This window comes from Danio rerio, chromosome 20 (genome assembly GCF_049306965.1).
Source record: "Danio rerio strain Tuebingen ecotype United States chromosome 20, GRCz12tu, whole genome shotgun sequence".
Lineage (NCBI taxonomy): Eukaryota > Metazoa > Chordata > Actinopteri > Cypriniformes > Danionidae > Danio > Danio rerio.
Genome location: NC_133195.1, coordinates 8,459,758 through 8,486,383, shown reverse-complemented (window position 1 = coordinate 8,486,383; position 26,626 = coordinate 8,459,758). Strand labels below are relative to the sequence as shown.

Sequence of the window (26,626 nt, the reverse complement as noted above, 5' to 3'; positions counted from 1 at the left end):
ATCTTTTTTCATAACCTTGCTATTTCTTTTGATTGCCAAAAATTGTCTTGAATGACCCTTCTGGAATCAATATACATCAAATGATGTGATTAAAATTGTACTGGCACAGCAGAAATTTCCAGAATGCCCGAAAATGACAGCAGTCCTAAGTGTCATTTCCTCATTCTCTCCTCTCACCTTTGCACAACCTTTGTGCACTAATGTGTAACCACTCTCTGCATTTCAATGAGACCTTTAGCACTATATAATGTGATGACACAGAAACAGGCTTATATTTTGAAGTGAAACAGATATTTCGCTCTGAGGCAGAGGAATCAGAAAGCGTGGCGTTTTCTTGTGGGGATCCTCACGCCCCATTCGCTTTCACCCGCAGGTTTCCTTCCCTTCGCCGCTGTAATTAAGTGAAAATTTATGTGCGATTTTTCTGTCTGACGATCAGGGATAATCACGACATATTACAACACAGCCTGCTGAGATGGGTGAGCAAACAAACTCTCTCAGTGTGTGTGTGTGTTTGTGTGTGTGTGTGTGTGTCTCAATCTTTGCAATCGTTGCAATAGACTGCAGTTATTTAGGAATATCAATTCATGTTTGTTTTGACTTATTTGGCCTTTTAAATGTGTTAAACATTGAGTAAAGAAAATATATATATATTTATAAGTCATTATTACATGCTCAGTTTGACATCTTTCAAACTTAAATATCTATTATGGGCAGATTTGATAATGACGATGAGCTTTTATTTGTTACAACACTGTTATATGCAGCAAAATTAGACCCTTCCTACCATATTGGACCCCTTGGACCGGTTTATCTGCATTGACGCAAATTTGGCAGATTTAAGGGCTTGTGGCTTGTTATTATTATAGTTATTTGTAAATATTAGGTCATTTAGCTAGTGAAATGCTCATTATGCAGAGTAGTTGAATTGAAAATAAGCATTATGTGATGAATCCTTAATTATTTTGGTTTGCTTTCTCATGAGAGAATGGCTTATTTTGATATTGAGAGGTTTGAAATTCTTTAACCTACTGTAACTGAAGCTGAACAGATTAATAAAGGGACTAAGCCAAAAATGAATGAATGTATGAATGAATGAATAAGTTATTAATTATTATATTATAAGTTATTATATTATTATATTATGTTTAGAAATTTGTTGAAAAAATCTCTCCATTAAACAGAATCTGGGGAAAAAAATAAACAGGGGCTACTGATTCAGGAGGACTAATAATTCTGACTTCAACTGTATGTCTTACAGTTACACTTTAAATGATTTTACTTTCCATTGTCTAGTGTAGTCTAGTCTAGTTTAATTTACCTAGTCAGTTAAATGTAACGCAGCTTTGAGGAAAATGCTTGAAATTACAAAGTTAAACTTTGTCATGTTAGACTTTATGGTGCAAAATAAAAATGTAGATGGACTATTATTGAATGGATGTGTTGTGATCGCCAGCCGTGTTTTCTCTGCTGGAGATTACATCAGGTATAACAAACTACAACTCCCAGAACTCTTTCCACCCATCGACTCCTGCTACAGCTGACAATAACCTGGACACTCACACACTCACTACGTTTACATGGACATCAGTAATCAATTACTAACTATTAATTAAGTTAATCAAAATAGCTGTTTATATGGTGGACTCTTAATCAGAGTATTGTCTTAACTGTGGTAAAACCGGATTATTAGTGTCCATTTAAACACTCACTGACACAGCTCATCTTCACTGATTACATTGAATATATATATATAAGCCACACATTCACACAACCTTTGCTGAGTCTTGTTTCTGTTTAGAGCATCATTTAAGCGTTATACTTGTTTTGCATTTCTGTGTTTTTGACCATAGTTTTGTTTATCCTTTCTGTCGTTTTGCCGCCTGACCTGACTATTTGGCTATGCTCTTGAATTTACTGTATGCCCTTGTTTGCCCCTTTTTGACCATTGCCTGCTTGATTATCTTAAATAAACTGCTCGCAGATCCTCATCTCTGTTGTCCCAGACCCTTACATGACAGGATGAAAGGATATATTTATAAAATAATATTTTTCTCTTCTGAATTAACTTAATTCATTGTAGAAATCTGACTGCCATAAACCTATCATTAAATGTCATAGATATTACAATGATTTACCGAAAATACCTGTGAAAATATAATGAATTGTTTTCAAAACATTAAGCAATTGTTACTTAAAATATACATTTAATAAAAATATGATTTAATGTTTAATTTAAAGATGTCATTGTTAGACAAGTTGTAAGTTTTTACTATACAATTTACAATTGATTATGCATAATTACATGTAACTAACCCTAATGCTAACCCAAATCCTAACCCTAACAATATAAGAATATGTAGTTAATGCGAATAGTTACACTGTAAATAGTAACCAAAACTCTATCATCATTTACTCACTTAGATACTTGGGTAAAAGCTGAAAATCTGTTACCATTGGCCTATATATGGTAGGTAAAACAATTACTATGGAAGTCAATAATTACAAATTATGCTTTTAGCAAAATAGATTTGTTTGTGTTTAACAGAAGAAGAAAAAAACACTTGAGGTTGAGTAAATAGTGAGTAAATGCAATATTTTGGGGTCAGTTATTTCTTTTAAAAGTCCAAGTCAGAGTTTTAAGTTACATTAGAAACCCTAAAGTAGACACTTGACTTGCATTTAACATGCTTACTGTGTCCACAAAATCACTTTTGTTTATGTAATTTAATGCAGACACTATAATACATACATCTCATAATTGATCCCTATATTTAACATTAGGTTTATCATTATTCAAAGTTTAGTCTGCCATGGCTTTTATTTTGCATCATTACAGCTGCTGTCTGAGACTTCTGTGCCTCATGTTTCAGATTAGTAGCTCCATTCATCAGAAGGAAAGCCATGAAAGTCTCGTCTCTGAGTCACATTGACACTGAGCCTCAGATAAACTTGGCTGAGAAACAGCTTCAGCTTTACACACTGTGCCTGGATAATGCATCGGCAATAGTCTGAATCTCCAGTTTGCGGAGAAAGGCTGAATCTCTTCAGATTTACTGTACCTCATGGCTCATCCGCACGGAGAGGCCAGAGTGGATAGGCTTTACTGATAAGATCTCGATCGATTGACCAGTGAGCAGCTTTTAGTGTGTGGTGTTTGTAAGATAGGCTATGAATGTTGAAGAGGACTTTGTGTTTGGAGAAGAGCGATTACTGGATGAACACATGGCTGTGTTGTGTTTGCGTTGATTAGTGTACTTGATTCCGAATGAACTTGGAATAGTCTTGAATACTTTCAATAATCAAGGTCAGATAAAATGGCTTCAAAGTATTTGTTTACAACAAAAAAATAGCAAAAACAGTATGCTCACTATCTAGAAAAAATATTTAGACTACATTTAGACTAGTTAGTATTCATTTAAAATGCTGATTTATAATTAAAGTGCTCTATATACATAGTGGCATTTTTATTGAGTTTCAGAAAAAAATATACCGTTCAGATTATGCAGTCCACACTACAGCCTAAAATGCATGATAGGTGATTTTTCACACATGTGCACACATTTTGCCGGTATCCATTCTTGCCATCTACCAATTGTGTAACATTCATATGAGAAGAACTTGATGAAACAGGAAACAATTCGAGGGAATGTGAACAGCACCAACAGCCCGGCAAGTTACGAATACATTTCAACTTTTTAGATTGCTGAAAGCAATCTAGAAAGCGAGTCATGTGACAAGAACCAACCAATCAGTTTCACACTTTGTAATGCTGTGTTCACACCAGACGCGGATGAAGCGTCAAGCGTGAGTGAATTACATGTTAAGTCAATGCAAAGACGCAAATAGACATCCCGCGGTACGATACACGTGAATGAGCCAGGGCAAATGATGCGATTCGCATGAACGAATCAGCGCCAGTTGAGCACGAATCGCTCGAGTTGGAAAATCTGAACTGCAGTGAACATTCACGCCACATTAACCAATCAATTAATCAATAAAACGTCACAAAAAGAAGACACAGACATGAGACATACATTTTTAGAAAGCTTAAGGTTTCTACTTTTAAATGCAGGGAGTGCATGTTGAAAACAAATATTGTTGGATAAAGTAATCTGTATGAAACCAACACTATCTAGTTTCTCAGTCTGAGTCCATTCATTTTAATGTCACCACGAGGCTTATTATGACAATCATCCATGTGAGACACGCCTGACATGTAACCTGTGGTCAGAAAAAACTGCAGAATATACATAAATACATGAGAGACATGCATGAGAGACATACCTGCTTAAAGCTTGGAAGATGCACTTTCCAACTCATTTTGAAAACAAATGTTGTCTCGCTAGGTAATCCATAGAATTCTCCCAGCAGAGCGTGCATCATCTCAAACATAACATTCCTCCATAAATAAATGCTGTATCAGAATCACCCCTAAATAATGTCCAGTAATAAATTACAATGCAGTCCATTTTGTTGTTTAAATTTGAGTACCGTCATGTCCATCCATACAGATAAAAGGCTGTTATAGGATTTAAAGGTCCCATTAAATTAAAATAAAGTTTTTTTTTTTTTTTTTTTTTTTTTAATGTTAGTGTCAGTATTATAATTTTTTAGGATATCTCTAAGTTAGTGTGCTCCATAACAGTGACAAAATAAGGAATTATGGATTTGATCAACTTGTCTTTGAACACAATTGACACCATCTTCTCGATGAGAAGTCTGGGTTCAGGGGAACCCAAGTGTCCTGTGAGGACATTGGCAGTTGGTTACATGATGGACGGGTGGGAGAAGTGGCGTGTCTGTCCCTGGAAGATATTAAAGATATCTATCTACTCAGAACTTTGATAACAGGGTTTCTGCTGATGGGCTTAGGTGGAGCCCTGGGGTATGGACAATTGGTCCGTGCGGCTCAAAACTTCACCAAGCTGGCCTGCTGGGTTGAAACGGTGGTGAGCAGAGTTGTTACAAACCAGACTGTGGTTATACAGTCCAAATTGGAAAACATCGGAGTGAAGCTAGCGGCTTTGCGATAAAATTTGAACAGACCTACAAACCGGTAACGGACATTAGATATCTGCAAAATTGTCTGATATTGAACCAAATTTGAAAAACCTTTTCTTCTCTTTCAAATTCCCTGTGACTGTCCTGCCAGACGGCTTCAGCTGGAGACAAACAATCAAATGCTCTCCAGTGTTCAAGACTCTTCACATTTGATGCTCTTCTGCTCAACCACTCTTGCAGACAGAGCGGTGATAAAACAAAATGCCATTGGGTGTTTTTTTTTTTTTAAAAAAAGGATTATTATACATATACTATATCCCACCCTTTTTTCATGTTTTGGTTGAGATTAAGTCAAACAGCAAATAAAAATGCACATATTAAAGCATTTCACATAACCTTTAAGTGAAAACACTCTATATTATTTGATTGTGAGTGTAATCTCCTGTTCCAACCCCACAAGTGGATGCTCACTCAGAAGGCAGCTTCTTGTGTAGGCAGTAGAATGCAATTATGTATTGGAACAGTTTTCGTGCCAATGTATGACTCTCACTGTGTATCTCTCACTGAGGCATCAGTAGGCACATCGTTTCTCATTCGTGGTACAGACTGTAGACTCACCCTAGAGACGCTGTTATTCCAACCCTGTTAAAATTCAACTCGTATTGCTTTTATACACTCGTCTGTTCATATTATGCTTTTGTAAGGAGAGCTAGAAAGGCCATGGGAGGACGTACAGTCGAAGTACGGGTTTGATCAAAAGAGCGAATCCAAGCTTGTGCGTACATATCCTCAGAAAGAACTTGACATGCCACTGCTACATACATCTATACCTAGAACATAAAGAATACCTAATAGATATCTCCATCCCTATCCACCCACTACCTCAAAGAGTACAGCAGGTGAATGTGCCTTATAAACAGAAATAACCTTTGGCTCTCTACATAAATGGCTTTCCTTCAACCTGCGGTAGGCTTGTTTGAATATTTATTTTATTTTACTTATTTATTTTCTGACTTGCTAACTTTATGTTGCCATGGATACATTGGATTGTCTGAAAAAAAAAAAAAAAGAAAACACACATTCTCACCTCAGTTTGGCTGTCTGAAAACACACATATTTTGTTAACAACCCAGTGTTATTTTAACATTGTTTGTATACTTGTGTAACACTGTTTATTGACATTAAAATATTACTCCCATGGCCGTTTATATCGAAGTTGATATTCAACTCCACCATGTTGGTGTTTTGTAACATTTCATTTTCATGAGGTGGGTCGTAAAAAGCGCACATAAACTACAAACAATTTAGCCTACCCAATTCACCTATAGTGGATGTCTTTGGACTTGTTGTGGAGCACCCGGAGGAAACCTACGCAAACACAGGGAGAACATGCAAACTCAGCACAGAAATGCCAACTTAACCTGCCGAGGCTCGAACCAGCGATCTTCTTGCTGTGAGGCGAAAACCCACTGCACCACCGTGCCGCCTGGAATTTTTATATTATATCATCGAAATATATTTCAGCTGTATACGGCAACTGTCCAAAAACACTATTAAATAAGTTTAGTTAACAATAATATCTTGGGTACAACCTTATCAGAACTTCAGGACCTCAGTTGATTAAGATGGATACAGAATGATTTGACTTGAGTGTATTGTTGTTAAAATTAGTGGTAAGAAATGTGTTAGTTACAGAGCTAGTTATGTTATCGTGGATTTAATTTGTTGTGATAAAAATTGCTAATGAATGAATGAATAAATGAATGAATGAATAGTTGATTCAGGGATTCTACTTACTTTTTAAGGCCCTATCATACACCCGACGCAATAACATGCAAGACGTGTTTGGCACGATTAATTGTTTTTTTCTGACCAGCGCAACCCTAATTTTCACGTTTTCCACCATGTTATTTAAATAGCAAATCTATTTGTCCCACTTTGTGGACTCATGGGTGTGCTGGTCTATACGGTGACTTTGCTATTTTGAGAAACTAAAATAGACCATATATATATATATATATATATATATATATATATATATATATATATATATATATATATATATATATTGCAATATGAATATAATACCCCAGATGATTTGAATAGCTCTATCTGAAAAGAATGTCATTAAATTGAATCGACTGGGATGATCAAGCCTTTTCTATGCAGTGCATCTGTATACAATATAATAAAATATAAGCATATATACTGTAAAGACGAACAAAACTAAAAAGACAGTCTAATAGTATTCAAGTACAGAAATTAAACAATCAAACATAGAATAACATGGTCATCATCATTGTTTTAATGTTTAAAAATATATTTATTATTTATTATTTTTTAATAGGTTAATCTTAGGTCAGATATTAAAATATGCATAATATTGATACATATGGATACACTCAATGATACAATTCACCAAACAAGAAATTATCAGAAAAACAATAATATACACAAAATAAGTATGTAAATAAAAGGTAAAATACTACATTTATACACAAAGATATACAAACATAACATAACAAAAATAAAATAATAAAAAAATGAAAATAAATAAATGAATAAATAAATAGATAAATAAATAAATAAATAAATAAATAAATATTACAAAGAAAAGAAAGGAATATATATATATATATATATATATATATATATATATATATATATATATATATATATATATATATATATATATATATATATATATATATATATATATATATATATATATATATAATAATAATTAAATGAAAAATGCAAAAGGGCTCCAGACATTCTGGAACTGTTCTGGCTTTTGTTTTATTGCAAACTGAATCTTTTCCACTTAAAGAGCATGTAAGAAATCAAAAACCCATTGCCAATAAGAAAGGGGAGCTGCTGACTTCCAATTTAAAAGAATAAGTTGTCTAGCCAGTAAGTTTGCAAAGGCTACACTATTGTTTATTAATTAATCTTTAATAAGAAATCGAATCCTTCCATGTCTATTGCGGATACACACATTGCGATATCAATGCTCAAACAATATATTGTTTAGCCCTTATGGCATTCCATATGCTTAATAATGTTGTTGTCTTAATAATGTGACCTACAAACGTACTGTAAGTTGCATCGCTTCACTTTTATCTTCAAATTCTTTTAGCAGTCGAGTTCTGACAGGTATTAAAAGCATTTGGAAATCAGCATTGACAAAAAACACACACACTGGATGGCTTGTTGCAGTCTGTTTGTGCTGCTTCCAGATCAGGCTTTCTGACTGCTGTCATTTTGAACCCTTTCAGCTCCCTGACAGTTTAAACAAAAGCGCTGCTGTTCATAATGAAACGATTCTCTGCTCTCGCTCTGTATTTTCTCATTAGCCTCGTTCTCTGATATGTTTTAATAAACTTCACTGTCATTTACAAACCTGTCTGGCTGATGTGTTCATGTCTGTGTGTTTGTGTCTGTATTCCTGCCCCTGTGGACAAGCTCGATGCAGCTGTGTGTGCGTGCAATGCATTTATTTGGTGGCAGCCTAATCAGATAGCAGTAATTGTGTTTACCCTGCTAAGGGAACATGTGCGCAGTAATTGGTGCCTTGATTAGATCCGGCGTGGCTGTGAGACTGCTATGCAATCTCCTATTAAAAACACATCGCATTCAAAATAGGATGTGCAGGCTGTGGCTGCGCACTGTTTGGTGTTCAAAAACGATGCCTGCCTAGTCACAGTATGCACTATGTAGTGTGAAAATGGATTCTAGTGCTCTTAGTGCTCTTGTTCTAAATATGCGTTCTCAGGAATCTGATCACATGAGGTCAGCCAAACCGTACCAACCTGACATTAACATGCATCCGAATGTGTCTCTTGTGATCACATCTGTTCAGATTGTAGTCAAAGACACTTCACTCTTATTATTACTATTGCAGATACGCTCAGTGCGACCCATGGGTGTTTTATTCATGCTAGACTAAATGACTGTGTTGGATACAAATGAGTGATTGAGGCAAAGACAGAAGATGCAGCTTTAATTATAAACCAAAAGATGATATAATAAATGTGGACCAGAGAATACTGGAGCAGCTTGAAGGCCAATTTGTACTTCTGTGTAGTGTGCATGTGGTAGGTCTCCCCTCTAGAATCTGTGATTGGCCGTAATGGTTGCAGTGATAAGTGTGGGTGGGGCCAAGATCAATGAGAGTGAAACAAGTCCAGCTTTTAAATTCATTAAATGTTTGCCAGGGCAGCAAGGTGACACAGTGGGTAGTGCTGTCGCCTCACAGCAAGATGGTGGCTGGTTCGCACAGCTGGGTCAGTTGACATGCGCTATAGGTGAATTAAGTGAGACAAATTGACAGTAGTGTATGTGTGTGAATGAGAATGTATGGGTATTTCCTAGAGATAGGGTGCTGGGTAAGAATAACCAGGTAAGTAACTGTACTATGCACCGGGTTTTGGGCGGTTGCTGCAATCGGATACTATACCAAAGGGTGTTTTACCCGGGGGTGTTACAGACTGGCTAAAAAAGCTGTGGATGGGGTGCAGGGTGGTAGGTGGGGAGAGAGGGGGGGTGGATTGCGAGAGTTTCCGGGAGAAAAAATAAAAATAAAAAAATGGGATGGTGGCAGGAGATGGGTCTGAAATATGAAAGACTCTTGGGAAAAACGGGGGTGTTGGTAGGCATGTTCTATCAGCGTTTCTGAAGTGTTATTGCAGAGCAACATGAACAGAATCAGAAATTTGAATGCCCACAATGGTGTTAGCTATGTGCAAGGTATACACCCATGGGATACTATGATCATGATGCAGAAGTACAAATCAGAATTTACACCTAATCTGTAAAGGCAACAGTCACTTCAAGGAAAAAAAGAAAACAGAAACACATGTAAGACCATACCTGCATAGTGGTTAAAAAAAAATAATAATAATAAAATTAAACTAAACCAACATAGGCTCATTTTGAAAACGTAGCCTTATATACATGGCTGCATTTCATTTTTAAAACAAATGCTATGGGGCAGTATGGCGCTATTTCTTTTCTCACATACCAGCTGACTGCCTACCTCCGTATGGATGGCTTTCCCACTGATACCAGTTTTTCCGCTAGCTTCACTTGTATGGACTTGACATGTTTTTCCGGATTGCTTTTTAGAACACTGCGTTTGGACTTGGGGAAGGGGTGGGCAAGTCAGTGTGTTCTCATGTTTGTTTGTTGAATATTTTAATGACATGTTTTTCCTGACACAGTCTTCTATTGCACACACGTTTGTTGACATTGTGAGTGAACACAATAAAAACTAGACCCTAACAGATTTGATTGATGTAATGATCTTATCTGTACGATCAAAACCGAAAGTGTAATTCAAGTTCTTTTCAGCGGCTTGAGGAGATGACGCTTCCAAACACGTTTATGTGGCCTTTGACCCCTGGTGTTTACAACACTTTTGGTTGGATGTAGGGAAGGGGGAGCATGGGGGATTGGTCAGTCAGTTAGTCAGTAAGTCAGTCAGTTGACAGTGGCCTCTGGTGTATTTATGTGTGAACAGCAGGTGCGAATGGCACTTGCGAGAGAAATTTGAGATCTGAAAAAGTGTACACAGTGGCCTCTGGTGGATTCGTGACAACAAAAACTGCAAAAAAAAAAAATAAAAATAACTAAAAAAAATACCTAACTCCTGGGAGGTATTTGGTGCTCTGCAGAAATGTATATGGGTGTACATATTTAGAGTGAGCCTGAATTGCACTAAACAAGACACTGGTGAACACAACTGTAACTATACTGACATAATACTAACTAAGGAAGGTGTGGAAACATGAAATAAACAGAAATCATAGATCAATATAAAAATATGATATATTAAATTAGTTTATATGTATTATGCACCATATGTGTGATGTAGAGAGGACTTGAGGAAAAACTGTGCATCTGTTGAGAACACAAGATCTTTCCGCCTCATGGTATGAGTTCTGCTAGACTCTATTTGCGAAACTAATTGCCTTGTAATTAAAATGATGCTGAGAGGTGATGAATAAGTCTGCTAATGTTTATCTCTTCTCCTCTTTCTCTGCTTGTGACTCTTTCTCTCCCACACTGTCTGGTTTATCTTTCTCTTCTGGGTTATGAGGGACAGTTGATGGAGAAGGGTAAAGATATCGGCCCAATGCGTGCGTGTGTATGTGTGTGCGTGTGACGCAGACAGCAGCAGTTGGCTGTGAGTGTAATTAAATGTGAAGGTGGAAGAGAAAGGAGTGAATTGCAGATTCATTTATCTTCTGCCAGTCAGACAGATATGGAGAGCGCATGTGAGGGTGGCTGGCAGTTAGTCGTGCAGCACTGGACTGGAATTTGAGTGATGGAGTTTGCTGATTGAACTTCAGAGGGGGGTAAGAGAGTAGGAACAGCATGGGTACATCAGCGTGCAGTAGTGTTGAAATAGCTTTCTCGCTTCCGAGTTTCTGCACATGTTGGACACAGTTGGCAGTAGAGTTGGGATTGGTTACATCATTTTTTATCGCTCTAAAAGAGGCCAGCTAGTTAGAATTATGCGAGCAAAACTTCGCTTCTCTGGTATCAAGAGACTAACTACTAGCAGCTAGCACTAGAGGGTGTGGTTTTCAGAGTCTCTATAAAACAATAGCCGCGTTTCCACTATCGCGCCTAAAGCGAGCGAGCCAGGGCGAGCCAAGGCCAGTGGCGTTTCCACTGTCACTTCCGGGGCCTAATCGGGCCAAAGCGGGGCTTTCTCGGGGCCAACGGCCAGCCTTTTTCGGCCCGCCGAATACCTTGGGCCAAGGAGGGCCAGCCGGGGCTTCGGGGCGGAGTGAAAGGAGAGGCGGGCACAGTTTTCCGATCGCACTGGAGTACATGCGCCAAACAAATAAATAAATAAGGGAAATAAAACATCTGGAACAAATTATAGGCTGGGGTCTTTTTTGCATATGATCGCCCTTAAGTTTCTCTTTTAAATGTAAGGCTGTTGCATAAAATGATCTTTCTTTGCTGCATCTTTGATGTTTCAATAACGCATAATAATCTGTACACCATATTAAAGACACAGCAGACAGTAAAGGTTTTCAAGAGGTTTTGTCAAGTTTAATACTGTGTGTGTTTTTGTGCGTTTAGATGCCTGTGTATGTGTGTGAGACCGAGGAAAAGAGCGCTCCATTCATAGCTCTGTTGATGCCGCGAGCGGCTTTTTTCTTTTCTTTTTATTGTTTTAATTTATTTTGGAGATAATACACTATATGAATACAACAGTAGGACATAAAACTTTACAAATTTCATGTCCACTTTTGTAGGCTCAAAACAATAGTGTCATATCTAGATAAAATAGCCCTATATTGAAATAATTTAAAGAATTACAAATATTAGATAGGCCTTTAATAAAATCACATTAAATAAATAAACCAATATAAAACTAACAAAAGCTATAGCTATAACAATTAGGTACTATATCAAACTGTTTCAAATTTATATTAAACTTTCATTTTTCAAAAGCCTCTTTGAAAAAAAGATTTTAGATATTTTCTAAAAAAATAAAAAATAAATAAACACCGGAAAATGTTTTAAATATTATTTATAAAGTATTTGGATACGATGAAATTAATCAAATCATGCAAACAGAGCATTTTCGGGGTGAGTGAACGCAGAAACTAGGCGACCTTTTTTTCTGTCTGCAGCCGCGCAGCACTTTTTTGACGGGGAAAACTGCAAGTTCAAAATGTGTTCTGTGTCCTCAAACAAGTGTGTATGTTTTTATATGACGTGGTAAAATTAAAAAAGGACATTTTAAATACATAAAGAGCTTTATTAGTGCATAGCTGCTGAGCGCAACGAAATATAGGCTATATTTTATTACGTGCTGCTCTTATGTGCTGAAACACTGAACACTTTCCTTTACTTAAGATATAATAAACAACATCTTTAAATAAAGGGAATCACCTATTAAGTGTCATAAAGCCTATAGGGGGGAAATAATCATGTTTCAGTTCTCTCCGGAGCATTTGGGATGAATGTTGGACAGATTCTGTCTAGAGGATGTTATAAAAAACATTTTATATCGAGTTATTAACGGAGAATTTTATATATGTGGTGTTATATTATGGATGTGTGCGCTCCTTGCGCTCCGGGTCCCTCCGTTTGTGGCAAGACCACTGGATTTCGATGCCAGTCGGTCGGCGAGTAAATGAATATGATGAATGAAAACACACAGGCATGTGCGTATAGACATGCGTTGTACTGCTGTACAGTAACGTGTCATTTGTTTGTTTTGGTTGTCCTATTTTAATAGTTTCGTGATGATGTGATGATGTGCTTTATCTGCATGATTCTCGCTGAAGTGGGCGGTTTGAGTGACGTTCGATTCGGGGGATGTTCTGGGGGCGGGGTTTGCGTGACGCGCTGCCAGCTACTAGCCCCACAGTGGAAACGCGACATGATTTCGGCCTCACTGCTCAACCTCCCGGGCGATTGGCCCGGCCTGGCCCGATATAAGCCCTGGCTCGCACTGGCCTGATAGTGGAAATGCGGCTAATGGTACAAATCATACTCAGAGTATTGCTAGTAGAGTGGTTATGTTGGGGATGTGATCCAGAAAGGAATGAGGTTCATGGGGCTCAGTTTATTGGCCAGCTTACAAGATCTAAACAGTTTTCTGTGGAAGTACATTAGCAGTTAGGCTGCTTTCCTAGCATTATTGTTTTTACTCTTGCTTCTCATACTGAAGATTGGGTTCAAATCCTGCTCAGATACAGTACAGTAAATCTTGATGTCATATGTTGATGTCGTGACCAAGGTGGGAATAAGGGTTAGTGGGATGAATGTAGGCCAGCTATTAAGAGTTGTGCAAAGCATCACTGCCCAAGCCTAAAGAGGAACTTTTGTAACTCTTGCTACACTCTTAGACATAAAGGTACAAAGGATGTAACTTTTTGAAACGTACATATTTATGCCTAAAGGGACCATATTGGCACCTCAAGGGTAAAAGGTGTTTCTCTTAAAGTTTGTTTGTGCTAATAAGTACCTTTGAGGTATAATGTGTTCTTTTGAATAGGTACCACCCCAGTGACAGGCAACACTACCTGACAAAAGTCTTGTCATCGATCCCAGTTGTAAGGGCATCTAATAACCTGACTTCTAGTAGATCATTAGAAAAAAAGGCAGAAGGTTAATGCTTCTGCTGATGTGCATCCAAATCATCACAAATACTGCAGAAGATCTATTGGAACCCACATAGAGCCACGATTGTGACAGAAATCAGTCAAGTTTGGTTTAAAAAAATATATATATCATGGTTTTAAGGTTACATTCAGTATGGGGGCGTGTGAGAGATCAGCAGAGTGGATGGCAACATCAACAGCCTGAGGCATCAAGACATTTGTGCTGCCCATTACCTTACAAACCACAGGAGAGGGCAAATTCTTCTGCAGGATAGCACTCTTTCTCATACTTAGCCTCTACATCAAAGTTCCTAAAAGCAAAAAAGGTCAAGGTGCTTTAGGATTGGCCAGAACGGTCACCAGACAAATTCCTAAGCATGTCTGGGGTAAAAGGAAGGAGGTGGCATTAAAAATATATCCCAAGTATTTTGATGAACTCTTAGAGTCCTACAAGAACGCTTTCTTTGCCACTCCAGATTACTTTATTAATAAGTTATTTGATTAATTGCAGATATGTTTGGATGCAGTCCTCCAAGCTGATGGGAGTCATACACAATTTTAATTCTTTTTCCACTATGACTTTGTGTTCTACACTGTACATTATTTCTGTTAATTGACTAGACTTTTGTCTCAGCAAAGTCAGACCTTACTGTCCTAATTCAATAATTCATAATCAAGGCATGATCATATTTCATTTTGGTAAAACAAGCTTAATCTAGAGACCTTTGACTTTCATATACATGTAAGTCCCTTCGGATACCAAATGATAAACTAGAAGTCAAGTTATTATTTGTTGTTCCTAAAACTTAAATGAGACTTTTGTCAGGTTGTGTACCTTTATTTCTGAAAGTGTTGAAACAGTGGTCCTTACCATTCTTATTAATACACCAGCCTCACATGCCGGAAAGACTCTAATCCTGGTTGAAGCGATTAAAGTAGAACCAGAACATTCATGCCATTACTCAAATTGGACCTAGGTTTTGGTGGATGAATGCAATGGAGGCTAGATAAAGAGTTATGGGAGGAAACCTCTCCTCTGGCCTCAAGAGGCACACCAGCAATTTATGGCACAAACTGTGGTTTTTAGAACCCTTATCAGTTTGTCCCTCTCCCTGGGTGGAAATTCTGGCATGAATTCTAGTCTGAGAAGAGTGAGTACATCGGTAACGTGATCTGGATGGGAGTGAGATTTAAGAGGATAAGTGTATCTGAGGTCAGCTAGTGATAAAACCTTACTCCCTTGACCTTAAGATATGCAATATAGACTGATGCTGTAGTTTGTGTTGGTATTTTCCTTATAAGGGCACCTGCCTTTCATTATGGCTACAAGGTTCAAATCCTACTGGTGTGGTGTGAGTTGAACTGGATGGGTTACACTGATGCCATGACCCAGATGGTAATGAGGTTGGGGGATGTTGTAATGTGTCCAGCACATCTTCCAGGACTACAGTCAGGGCATTTGAGGGAGTTCAAAAACAATGTTAAAGAATATCTCTCTTTGATCTCTCTTTTGGACAGCATTAATGTACGCTAAAATAAGTGTGAAAAGCATTATAGGATCCAATAAGAACTGGTTTGGGCAAGCTGGGATATAATAAGAAATTTATTTAGATCAACAAATCGTCTGGCTTTAAATGCTAATTTTCTGCATTTAAAAACCAATGCAATCTTGAACTTCAAGACATGGCTTGTGTATGCCCTCTGCATTGGTAAATTGTGGATAATCACCATTGTACCATCTGTGCAAGTCACTGTGAGTCAAACGCAGCACACTCACACCTCTGTGTTCCCCTGAGAGCTGTGTTTATGAGTGGACCTCAGGGCACGCCATACTCCGGTCAGCATGTCAGATCACTGCTGTGATTCAGTGGCTGGTTGCTCTGAGACTGACGTTAGAGGACACGAGAAGGCTAAAGCAGCACAGGCAGGGGATAAATGCTCTGACGCACACCTATTCGCACCCATGGACACACAAACTTTGAAAGTTCTGCTCTGCTGACTCATAAGTAGTGGCCATTCTTCACCCCATCTGCTGCTATCTGTCCTTCTTAGGACAGGAAAGGTGGGCACTTATTTCTCTTTTCTTTCCACCCACTGGTTTTCATCCTCTGTTCACTTTTGTTTAGACATGATGTGGTGGCAAGTACATGCCAGACATGTTTTGACACATCAATCATACTGCATATCTTTCTACAGGGATACCAGTTTTGATTAGCAAATATAAGAATGCGGTGGCGCAGTGGGTAGTGCTGTCACTTCACAGCAAGAATGTCGATGGTTTGAGCCTCGGTTGGGTCAGTTGGCATGTCTGTGAAGAGTTTGCATGTTCTCCTCATGTTCGTGTGGGTTTTTAAATTGTCTGTAGTGTATGTGTGTAAATAAGAGTGTATGGGTGTTTTCCAGTGATGGGTTCCAGCTGGAAGGGCATCTTCTGCATAAAACATATGCTGGATAAGTAGCCAGTTTATTCTGCCTTGGCGACCCCTGGTTATTAAAGGGACTAATCGTACTTGTCTCTTATCTCTGAAACACTAAGACCTATTAACACTCGCTTTTAATGATCTTTATTATATGACAATGTAAATGCACTTTATGTTGTACCTTGCGATGCAGAAGTCGATTTGTGTTAGGCCTATGCGATTAATCAATTTTAAACTGAAATTGAGAAGACGCCATTTTCAAATCGCTAAAGCTGTGATTATTTCAATTATTACTATGGTGAGGAAGCCCAGTGCAAGTACTTAAAATCCAACTAACGTTACCTATAAAGCAGACAACTGTCACTCATCGGCAAATAACACCAGAGGTGCACTAACCGTTAGTGTCAAACGCAGCCCTTTTAAGAGTTCCCACTTAGATATGCTTAGCATTTATAGCAGGTTTGGCATGCTGTCCCGGGAGAGAACCCTGAGCTGGGAGATATTTGAGCCCAGGACTCCCGCCCGGTCAACAAGCATATCAGGGGTTCCAAGATCGGGTAGGTCTTGATAGTTGTTCCTTTAGAAAAGGGAGGAAAAGGCGGAGATGGGGTGGAAAGGGGGATTCTTCCAAAACAAAGACAGAGCAATAAGGAGAAAGTGATCCATTAATAGTAAGCTAGGATTATTACTGATTACGGATGAGTGGCCAGCAGTGCTCAATCATATCACATGCTCCTCTAGAAATTAGTTTATAAAACTTCACTTCTGTTGAGTGCAGGAACACAATGACCAATCACATGTTTTTTTTTATTTTTTTTATTTTTTTTTTTTTTAAATTGCTACAATGCCCAAAAAGCAAGCGGTATAATACATTTATTTAAAAATACATTGATTTATTTGCTCTAAATGTTCATGTTGTTCTGTGGATGTCTTTGAGTTTTGTTTAATGCATTCAAAAAGTGTTTCGCTTTGAGCAGGTAAAATTACAGGTACAGTTCATTTGTCTGACTGCTGTATTAAATGACAAAATTGTATTACAAATAATATAAAAAAATATTATTGCAGCAAAGTAAAATCTAAAATTGTGTATTGACAGTTCTGTCAGTGCACCATAAATGTCATGAAATCATAAAAAAAAAAAAAAATGTAACACAATTTAAATTTAAAGGTTTTAAAGGTTTAATATGTCTATATAATATTTTTTTGTAATTTCTTTAATTGAATTTAAAATACTGTAGTTGTTTTCTGATAACTGACAATTTTGTTGGAAAAAAAATGGTTTTAAATAAACAGTAGCATAATGTGGAATACTTTAAAACGAGGGTGATGCTTGTGCTGTAAAAACACCACATCAAACCTGGAGCTCTTTTTATGAAATTATAGTAAATTGCAAATCAAAATTTGGATCAGAAAAACATTGATAACTTTGATTAACTTCAACATTAGGATTTTTTATGAAAATGTATTATTATTATTATTATTATATATTTCAATTGTCATTCATTCATTCATTCATTCATTCATTCATTCATTCATTCATTCATTTATTTATTCATTCATTCATTCATTTTACTTTAGCCTAATCCCTTATTTATCAGCGAGAACCGCCAATTATTCCGGCTTATTTTTTACGCAGCCAATCTACTTCCAACCACAACCCAGTACTAGGAAATTATTTATATTTGTTAATATTTATTTATTTTTTTCATTTGAATTAATTTTCAAAAGTTTTAAACTGATGCTAAAGTGACCAAAGATATTTGTCACAAAAAACTAATAAATAAATGCTGTTTTAATAATCCCGAGAAATGCTCATGCTTTCTACAAAAATATTAAGCAACAAACTTATAAAAAACAGTAATAATTAAAATCTAATGAAAAAAAAAAAACATTTCAAATTGTATATGACTCATTTTAGTCAATTTATCATCAAATAAATGCAGGTTGGAAGACACATAAACATATTTAAGACACACATAACATTATGTAGGTAACAAATAAAAACAGATTGTAACTATAAAGGGAAAAAAATGTCAAAAGACAAATAAATTATTTTTTTAAATCACAAAAAACTAAATGTTTACATTTAAAAAGATCTAAAAATAAATAAATAAATAAATGAACACACACATACACACAATCAACAATTGTTCCATCAGATGTTTGTCTGTTTTTATCTTTAACATTTCATATTTAATAAGATCAAGAAAATTACTTTATGCAAGAAACTATCAATTAAACAATGCAGTGATCTTCTCTGCAGTCCTGTCAGTCAGTTATGAACTACTTCCAGCATGGCATCGCTCTTCTTTCCATTCAGCTTCCCCAGAGACGCCTCAACTTGTCTCCTTTTCATGGTCTCCGCCTGAAGCTGTAGCAGTGTCTCCTTGTTAGGCCCCTCATATTGATTGCCTACACTTCCCACAAAGCAATTTGTTCAGTAGCGTCTCTCAGGGCACTGTCTGTCTGTTATCTGAAGGCTGTTCTCAGAAGCGGTCGGAGCTCCATTCAGTGTCGTATGGAGATGTCGGATGTTAATTGCGGGGTCAAGAGTTAATTGGCCTGTGCGTCGTCCATGTCCGCCTGCAGATATGGTCAGAATAATGAAGCGTACATTTGGTTCAAAGACGTCCACCTGAAAGAAGCTAGCTGTTAGCATTTCGGTTCCTCTCAAAGGATCCGACGGATAATGAAGCTCAAATATTTGGGATTGTTGGGATTAATGACTTTCAGAAGTGATGTGAGCTATACAACTTTTCCCACACTACTGCATTTCAAGTTATGAGTTGCACTTCCTGTTAGAGGTCTATATTTCTAAAAAGCTGAAACAAATATTTTTATGTAAGGGTGCACTTTAAGCAACCCTTTTATATAGTGTAACTTTACATTATTTTAGAACCCTTATCAGTTTGTCCCTCTCCCTGGGTGGAAATTCTGGCATGAATTCTAGTCTGAGAAGAGTGAGTACATCGGTAACGTGATCTGGATGGGAGTGAGATTTAAGAGGATAAGTGTATCTGAGGTCAGCTAGTGATAAAACCTTACTCCCTTGACCTTAAGATATGCAATATAGACTGATATAATATGAAGTACATATTACTTTATATATATATATATATCGATTATATTGCTGTTGGGTGATTTATCTTGAGTGTTTGGAACCGTTTATTATCTGCTAAAAGTGTTTTTGAGTGCAAAAAATTTTGGCTGTTCGTGACTGTTATGAATATTACACATGTGAATATTCGATCATACTAATGCATGCAATAAGGTTAGCTGCATGATTTATCCCCTGCTTTCTCTCATTCACACAACAGTCTACTTTTCAAATGTGCGTATTGGGTTTTAAAGGGTCATGAAACCCCTTTCTTTCAGCAAAGTGTTTTCACCCCTCTAGTTTGGAAAAAGTCAGGAAAGTGGGTGTGTCTAGCTCTGTTTTGGTAGTAGTGTCGGGGGAGGGAAAGAGGGAAGGGTTTGGATAAAAATTAAAGTTTCCATTTGGGCACGCGCTGATTTTCACCGAGATAAAACGAACACAGAGTCGAAGGGGAGAGAGGCAGTGACTGCGTTTATTGACAGTTGAATGTTTGATACCACACATCGTATAAGAGAAAAAAAAAAAAAAAAACTCTGCATTTCTCGGTAACTCAGATGCACTCGGTAGGTCAGAAAGTCGTATGTGTGTAGAATATCCTGTCACAAAATGTGGCGAAAATTCAACAAGATGCTCGGACTCGTGTCTTTGATAATCAAATTTTAAAAACTACACTTGACAATATACAAGTATAAAGTACAAGACATGAGTTATAGGAAAAAAATATAGATATTGTTAAGCAATTTGTAAACAGACAAACATATTTAAAGACAGTTTAAGAGTTCACACTTAGATACTGTTTGACAACTTGTTAGCAAGTTAGCAGGTTTGGCATGCTGTCCCAGGAGAGAACCCTGAGCTCGGAGATAGTTGAGCCCAGGGCTGCTGCCAGGTCCATAGAGCATGTGAGGGGAGTACGGGGTCAGGTGTTCTCGAGAGCTCCCCTCGGCAAAAGAGGAAAGGAGGAGAAGGGGTGGATGGGGGGTCTCTTCGGGAAAATGAAGATAAGGGAGTAGTTCTTAGCTAGGTTACTTATAGTGAGTTTGGATGAATCTGATTGGCTAGCTAATGAGTGTACATGAGTGGCCAGCTGCAGTCAATCATATCACGTGCTCCTCTCGAAATTAGTTTGTGAAACTTCATTTATAAAAAGTAACATAATAACACAGCAAAAATAATACACCTGAGAACACATAATAGATTTAAAAGACCAAAAACTGTCCGTTAGATATTCACAAGATGAATTAAATATCATGTTTTAACTACAATGGACAAATGAGATCCAGCCGTACATCCAAGATGGACTAGCTGAAGTAAAGCTGCTCTCGGTAGGGGAGGTGATGACGGAGCTCCCGCTGACAGGCTGGTAGTCGGAGTCTGCATAAGCTGAGGCACATCGCCAAAGACGTGGTATCTTTGTGAATAAACTGCTGATTCGAGTTTAAAACAACTACATTCTCGCCTGAAAAACTGTTAAAACTTGATTTTGTGATACATTAAAGGGGTATTTTTTAAAATGTGCGGGTTTTCTTCTCCGGCATTAGTTTTCGCTGGTTACGCTGCAATGCATTCTGGGACACCTGAGCTTCGCAAGTTTGTACAAGTCACCTCTCGGTGCATCCTTGGCCAAAGGGGCAGAGCAAATACATCTACGTTTAGCTTTATCTGTACTTGGCAAGATGTGAACTTTGAATTGGAACAGAACTTCGGCGACAGTTGATGACGTTGCTCCAGATAGCATCACCCCAATGATCAGGCAAGTTTTTGGGGGCTTGTCATTTGATGATATTAGAAATGTTGGTGTCATCTTGGATCGAGATTTAATGATTTTGAATTGGATCGTGTTTTAATAGCCATGTTAGGTATGTTCTCCGTAAATGCTTTTTCATTTGTGGAACTTGCAAAAATCAGAGATATTGTGTCAAAGGAAGAGATGGAAATGCTTGTTCATGCCTTAATCTCTTTACGATTGGATTAATGTAATGTTCTGTTAACTTGTCTGAACAAATCTTCTATGGATCTATTGCAAGTTGTGCAGAATGCGAGGCTTTTAACTAACACCAGTAGGAGGTCACACATCACTCCTGTCCTGTGCTTAAGGCACTTCACTGGCTTCCTATCAGTTTTAGAGTAAATTTTAAAATACTGGTCATTACATATAGAGCTTTGCATGGTCAAGCACCCCTATATTTTCAAAATCTTTTTCACAGTCACTGATGAAGCCAGCCTCTGAGGTCTTCTGGCAAAGAACTTTTAGCCATTCCCAGAACTCTTCTTAAGACTAAAAGTGACCGTGCCTTCTATGTGGTGGCCCCACAGCACTGTAACTCTCTCCCAATAGCACTGAGAACTTCGAAGAATTTAAAGACACATCTTTTTGGTCAACCTTTTAATTAGTGTTTCTGTATTTGGATTTTTAACTTGTTTTAATTTGTTTTAACATATTTTCTTTTATTGATAAGTGTTCTTTTACTTCTTTTCTCTTATTGTAAAGGACTTTGTGACTCAATGCCTGGGAATGGTGCTGTATAAATAAACCTTTACTTACTTACTTACTTATTGACCATGGAGACCTTTAACCTAATGCATGAAGCCATGGGCATGCATTGCAGAGCTGTTGCAAGCTGAGCATTTGAAATTAAAAATATGTATTTTTGGATCAGGGTGGGGCCAAGCCGGAGTCTCTCTTTGATCCCTTGTGCTATGCAATGTTTTGGGAAATTCCAAATTGAAGCAGAACTAAAACAATTACAATTGGCTAAATATTGGCAATGAAAATTTAGAAAAAAAAGTCAACCAGCAAAGACTTTAGACTTGATCTACTCTTTGCATCATTTTCATTCATTTCATTTTGCATTTCATTTTATAAGTCCTTTATACGTAATATTGAGAGATCGGTTTGATAAGGGAGTGTCTCACATAAACCTCACAGACGTGATGTAAAAAAAACAAAGTCATGAATCATCTATTAAACTACTTGCTTAGTCTGAATGTAAATCCTCTAGTCAGGCAGCATCTGAGTTAAAGTTTTTGTGAGTTAAGGAAAAACATTAATAAAATAATTGCTATTATGCCAACTGGACAAGGAACCAAAGGGTTTGCTTCTTCTTAAAATTATATGCTGTGTTCCACTGAACAAAAAAAAAAAAAAAAAGAAACTCGTACAGATTTGGAACAGCATGGTTCAAAGTAATTTAGGATAACATTTTCAACTACACCTTTAATAGAAATCTATCAGTGCCTTGAGCTTAAAGTGTGTGTGACTCCTGGCAGAGGTTAATGCACAAACACACCGGCCATGTGGTTTGAGAGATGAGTTGGCGGCGAGTAGAAGCAGTATGACAGGGATGAGTATAACAATACACTGAGAGGACAGAAATGAAGTATTCACTTTGACCTGAGCGTCTGCTGCTTTCACTGCGAGAGACTGGCAGGTTGACAAAAGAGTTCAATATGAAGGCTGTTGTGTCGAGAGGATTTTAAAGTTGCCTTAAAAAACCTTCTCGCAACCTCAAAACGAACCATTTGATGGTGAAAACATGACATATCAATGACTGACACACCTTGACACATATTCGGAGAATGTGTGTAATGACAAACTGACAGCATTTCTCTCAGGAACATTTCCAAATGTTGTCTTCCAGGATAAAAATGCTTGTTGGGCTCGTTCATAGTAGAGAAGTTCACTGTGGAACATAATATTAAAGTTCAATATGTTATGCTAATGGATAGCTGTTTAGTGCTTTTGTATAATAATATGGCGTGCAACAGCTTCAAGGGTAAGGATATGCTAACAGCGCTGACTAGCATGTTTACAAGTTAGCGGAACAAAATGTTTGAGACCACAGCTTAATTTGACATGCTTACTGCTAAGCTTTAGCTCTGACTAGCAAGTATGTACACATTTAAAAGTAAATGTAACAAAACTGTTTCTCAAAACATGAGTGCTACAGCTTAATGTGTGCTAACAACTAAGCTTTAATTGTGACTACCCTGTGCATATTTATGAGAACAAACCATTTTTTCACAACATGCGCACCACTGCTTTATGTGGTTAGTGTGCAACTGTTAAACTATAATTCTAACTATACATGTATATTTATTATTTTGTGCTGCTGCATTGCATAGCATAATAGCTAAATGCTAAGCTATGTATCTGATTATTATGTGTATATTTTTGAATAACGGGAATAGAAATATGAATAGGGCGAAGCAGTGGCGCAGTAGGTAGTGCTGTCACCTCACAGCAAGAAGATCGCTGGGTCACTGGTTCGCAGTTTGCATTTCTGTGTGGAGTTTGCATGTTCTCCCTGCTTTCGCGTGGGTTTCCTCTGGGTGCTCCGGTTTCCCCCACAGTCCAAAGACATGCAGTACAGGTGAATTGGGTAGGCTAAATTGTCTGCAGTGTATGAGTGTGTGTGTGTGAATGTGTGTGTGGATGTTTCCCAGAGATGGGTTGCGGCTGGAAGGGCATCCGCTGCTAAAAAACTTGCTAGATAAGTTGGCGGTTCATTCCGCTGTGGCGACCCCTGATTAATAAAGGGACTAAGCCGACAAGAAAATGAATAAATGAATGAGAAATATGAATATACTAGTCATGAATAACAGAAAACTGTTTTCAAAGCACAAGCTTAACATTAAAGTATGATAACTGCTATGACTAGCATGCATTATCATTTGAGTTATACCCAGGGGCATAGCAACCAGGGGGACAGTGGGGATACGTCCCCCTTACTTTAAGAGAGAGAGACCATACAGCTGTCCTCCCCCACTTTTAAAATGTCCACTACACCACTGATTCTACCACTAAGTTTTTTTTTTTACTCTGACATACTTATGAGAACAATACCATTTCTAAAAACATCAGTGCAAATGTTTAATGTCACATACTGTATATGTGCTAACTGCTAAGCTAAACACTGACTATCCTGTTCTTAAAACACCAGTTTCATAGCTACCCTACTGAATAAAACAACTTAAACCAGCTGGTTTTAGCAGGTCAACCAGACTGGTTTTAGAGGGGTTTTGGCCACTCTTAGGCTGGTTTCCAGCCATTTCCAGCCTGGTCTTAGCTGGAAAGGCTGGAAGATGACCAGCTAAAACTAGCATAACCAGCCTAGCCAGGCTGGGAGCCTAGCCAAAACCAGCTATGTCGAGCTTAAATGAGGCTAGTCAAGCTGGTTTTAGCTAGTTTTAGCTGGTCATTTTCTAGCCTGACTAGCTAAGACCAGGCTGTAAATGGCTGGAATCCAGCCTGGGAGTGGCCAAACCCCCTCTAAAACTAGCCTGGTCAACCAGCTAAAACCAGCCAAGCAGCCTAGTAGGGTAGTAATCATGCTAACTGCTACGTTTAGCTATAACATGCATGTAAGATCTTATGAGTTCTACAACTCAGTTTGAGCTAACTACTAAAATTTAACTCTGACAACCTATATGAGAACAAAACGTTTTGTAAAAACATCAGTGCAAATGTTACTACTAAGCTACATTCTGACTATCCTCTTCATGTTTCTTATAACACCAGTGTCAGAGCCAGGGCTTGACATTAACTTTTTTGATCACCAGCCACTGTGGCTAGTAGATTTCCAACATTATTACCCACTCAGCATTTTCTCTAGCCACAAGTTTGTTGTTGGAAAAATATATATTTAATAAGCGCAGATAAATTAAAATTACTTGATTTAAAGTGTGTTATGTCCACATGCCTCATTTAAAATGTATTTTCAACCAGCCAAAGTGGCTAGTGATGGTGGCTGTTTAACCTGCAACAGCTCAAATTCTCCCACATTTGGCATATTAGTGGGTGTTAATGTCAAGCCCTGGTCACAGCTGGTAATTATGCTAACTGCTACATTTAGTTTGAACGTGTATAATTTTATGAGTTCTACAACTCAATGTGTGCTAACCACTGAGCTTTTTACTCTGACTACCTATTTTTAAGATCAGTGACTTTTCTAAAAACATCAGTGCAAATTTTAATACCACCTACTGTATATACACTATATGATCTTGTGAGTTCTACTACTTAGTGTGAGCTAACTACTAAGATTTAACTCTGCCTAGCTATTTATGAAAACAAAACCTTTCCTAAAACCATTGGTGCACAAGCTTAATGTTGCATTTTTGGGCATTTATTTTACCTCATAAGCTAAAACACTTATTAATCTGTACAGTCATAATTTTTAGAAAAAGGGAATAAAGTATGAATAAATATGGAACAGTATATTATCTATTTGTTCTTGGTAATTAAAAAGAATCATGACAAAAAAAACATGCACTAATATAAAACATTTGTAGCTCTTTGAAGCTCTCGCCAAAGAAAGAACTTGGTTGTGTTGTTCAGCTTGCTTAGTTTCACAATGTAATTGGACCTAAAATCAGTGATGCAACATTTATTTCATCACGCTATGCTAATCGTCTGAAAAAATAGCTTGTTACTGGAAAAGCTACTATTTTGAAAACCGCTTAGCTACTGAAAAATGTAGGTTTGTGAACATTGAAACTATGTTGCTAAGTTACTTTTTAATGTTTGATCTATCCATCACTATGGTATTGCTATCCGCTACATCATTTTACTTAACTGCCATACTTTTTTATGTTAGCAGGAGCATGTCTTTACGCATTGACCCATTTCGTCCACTAGACATGAGTGTGTCCCTCATTAACAGCTCACCCTTAGCACTTAGTCCTGCACAGCCACATCAGAAGGGCAAAACAGCCCTTGCCCGTACTAATGTAAGGTGTTCCAGCTGTCATCATTTTTATGCTAACTTTATGCTTAGTGCTGACCGGCCCAGAAAAGGTCATTCTGACTATAATGGCAATCAGGGCATGTGGTCAAGGGAGTCAGCCTTTTTAGACCTCTGGAAACAAGTTGTCCCATTCCCTGTACACTGGAAAACCCAATAATGAAGCGTATCAAATTTACTGTTTACTGTAAGTTAATTCTACTCATTTGAAAAGACTTTTGAACT

General features: G+C 37.5%; 1 protein-coding gene across 43 annotated transcripts in view; it reads left to right on the top strand.

Moving 5' to 3' along the window:
• The window catches only part of dab1a (DAB adaptor protein 1a), a 696,745-nt gene that overhangs the window by 511,047 nt on the left and 159,072 nt on the right, over positions 1-26,626 (top strand). For 9 of the 43 annotated variants that reach the window (XM_073933225.1, XM_073933229.1, XM_073933230.1 and 6 more), the window contains exon 1: positions 218-479. In XM_073933225.1, the coding sequence (XP_073789326.1) occupies positions 476-479 (4 nt within the window). In that variant the 5' untranslated portion in view covers positions 218-475. 43 annotated transcript variants of the gene reach the window in all.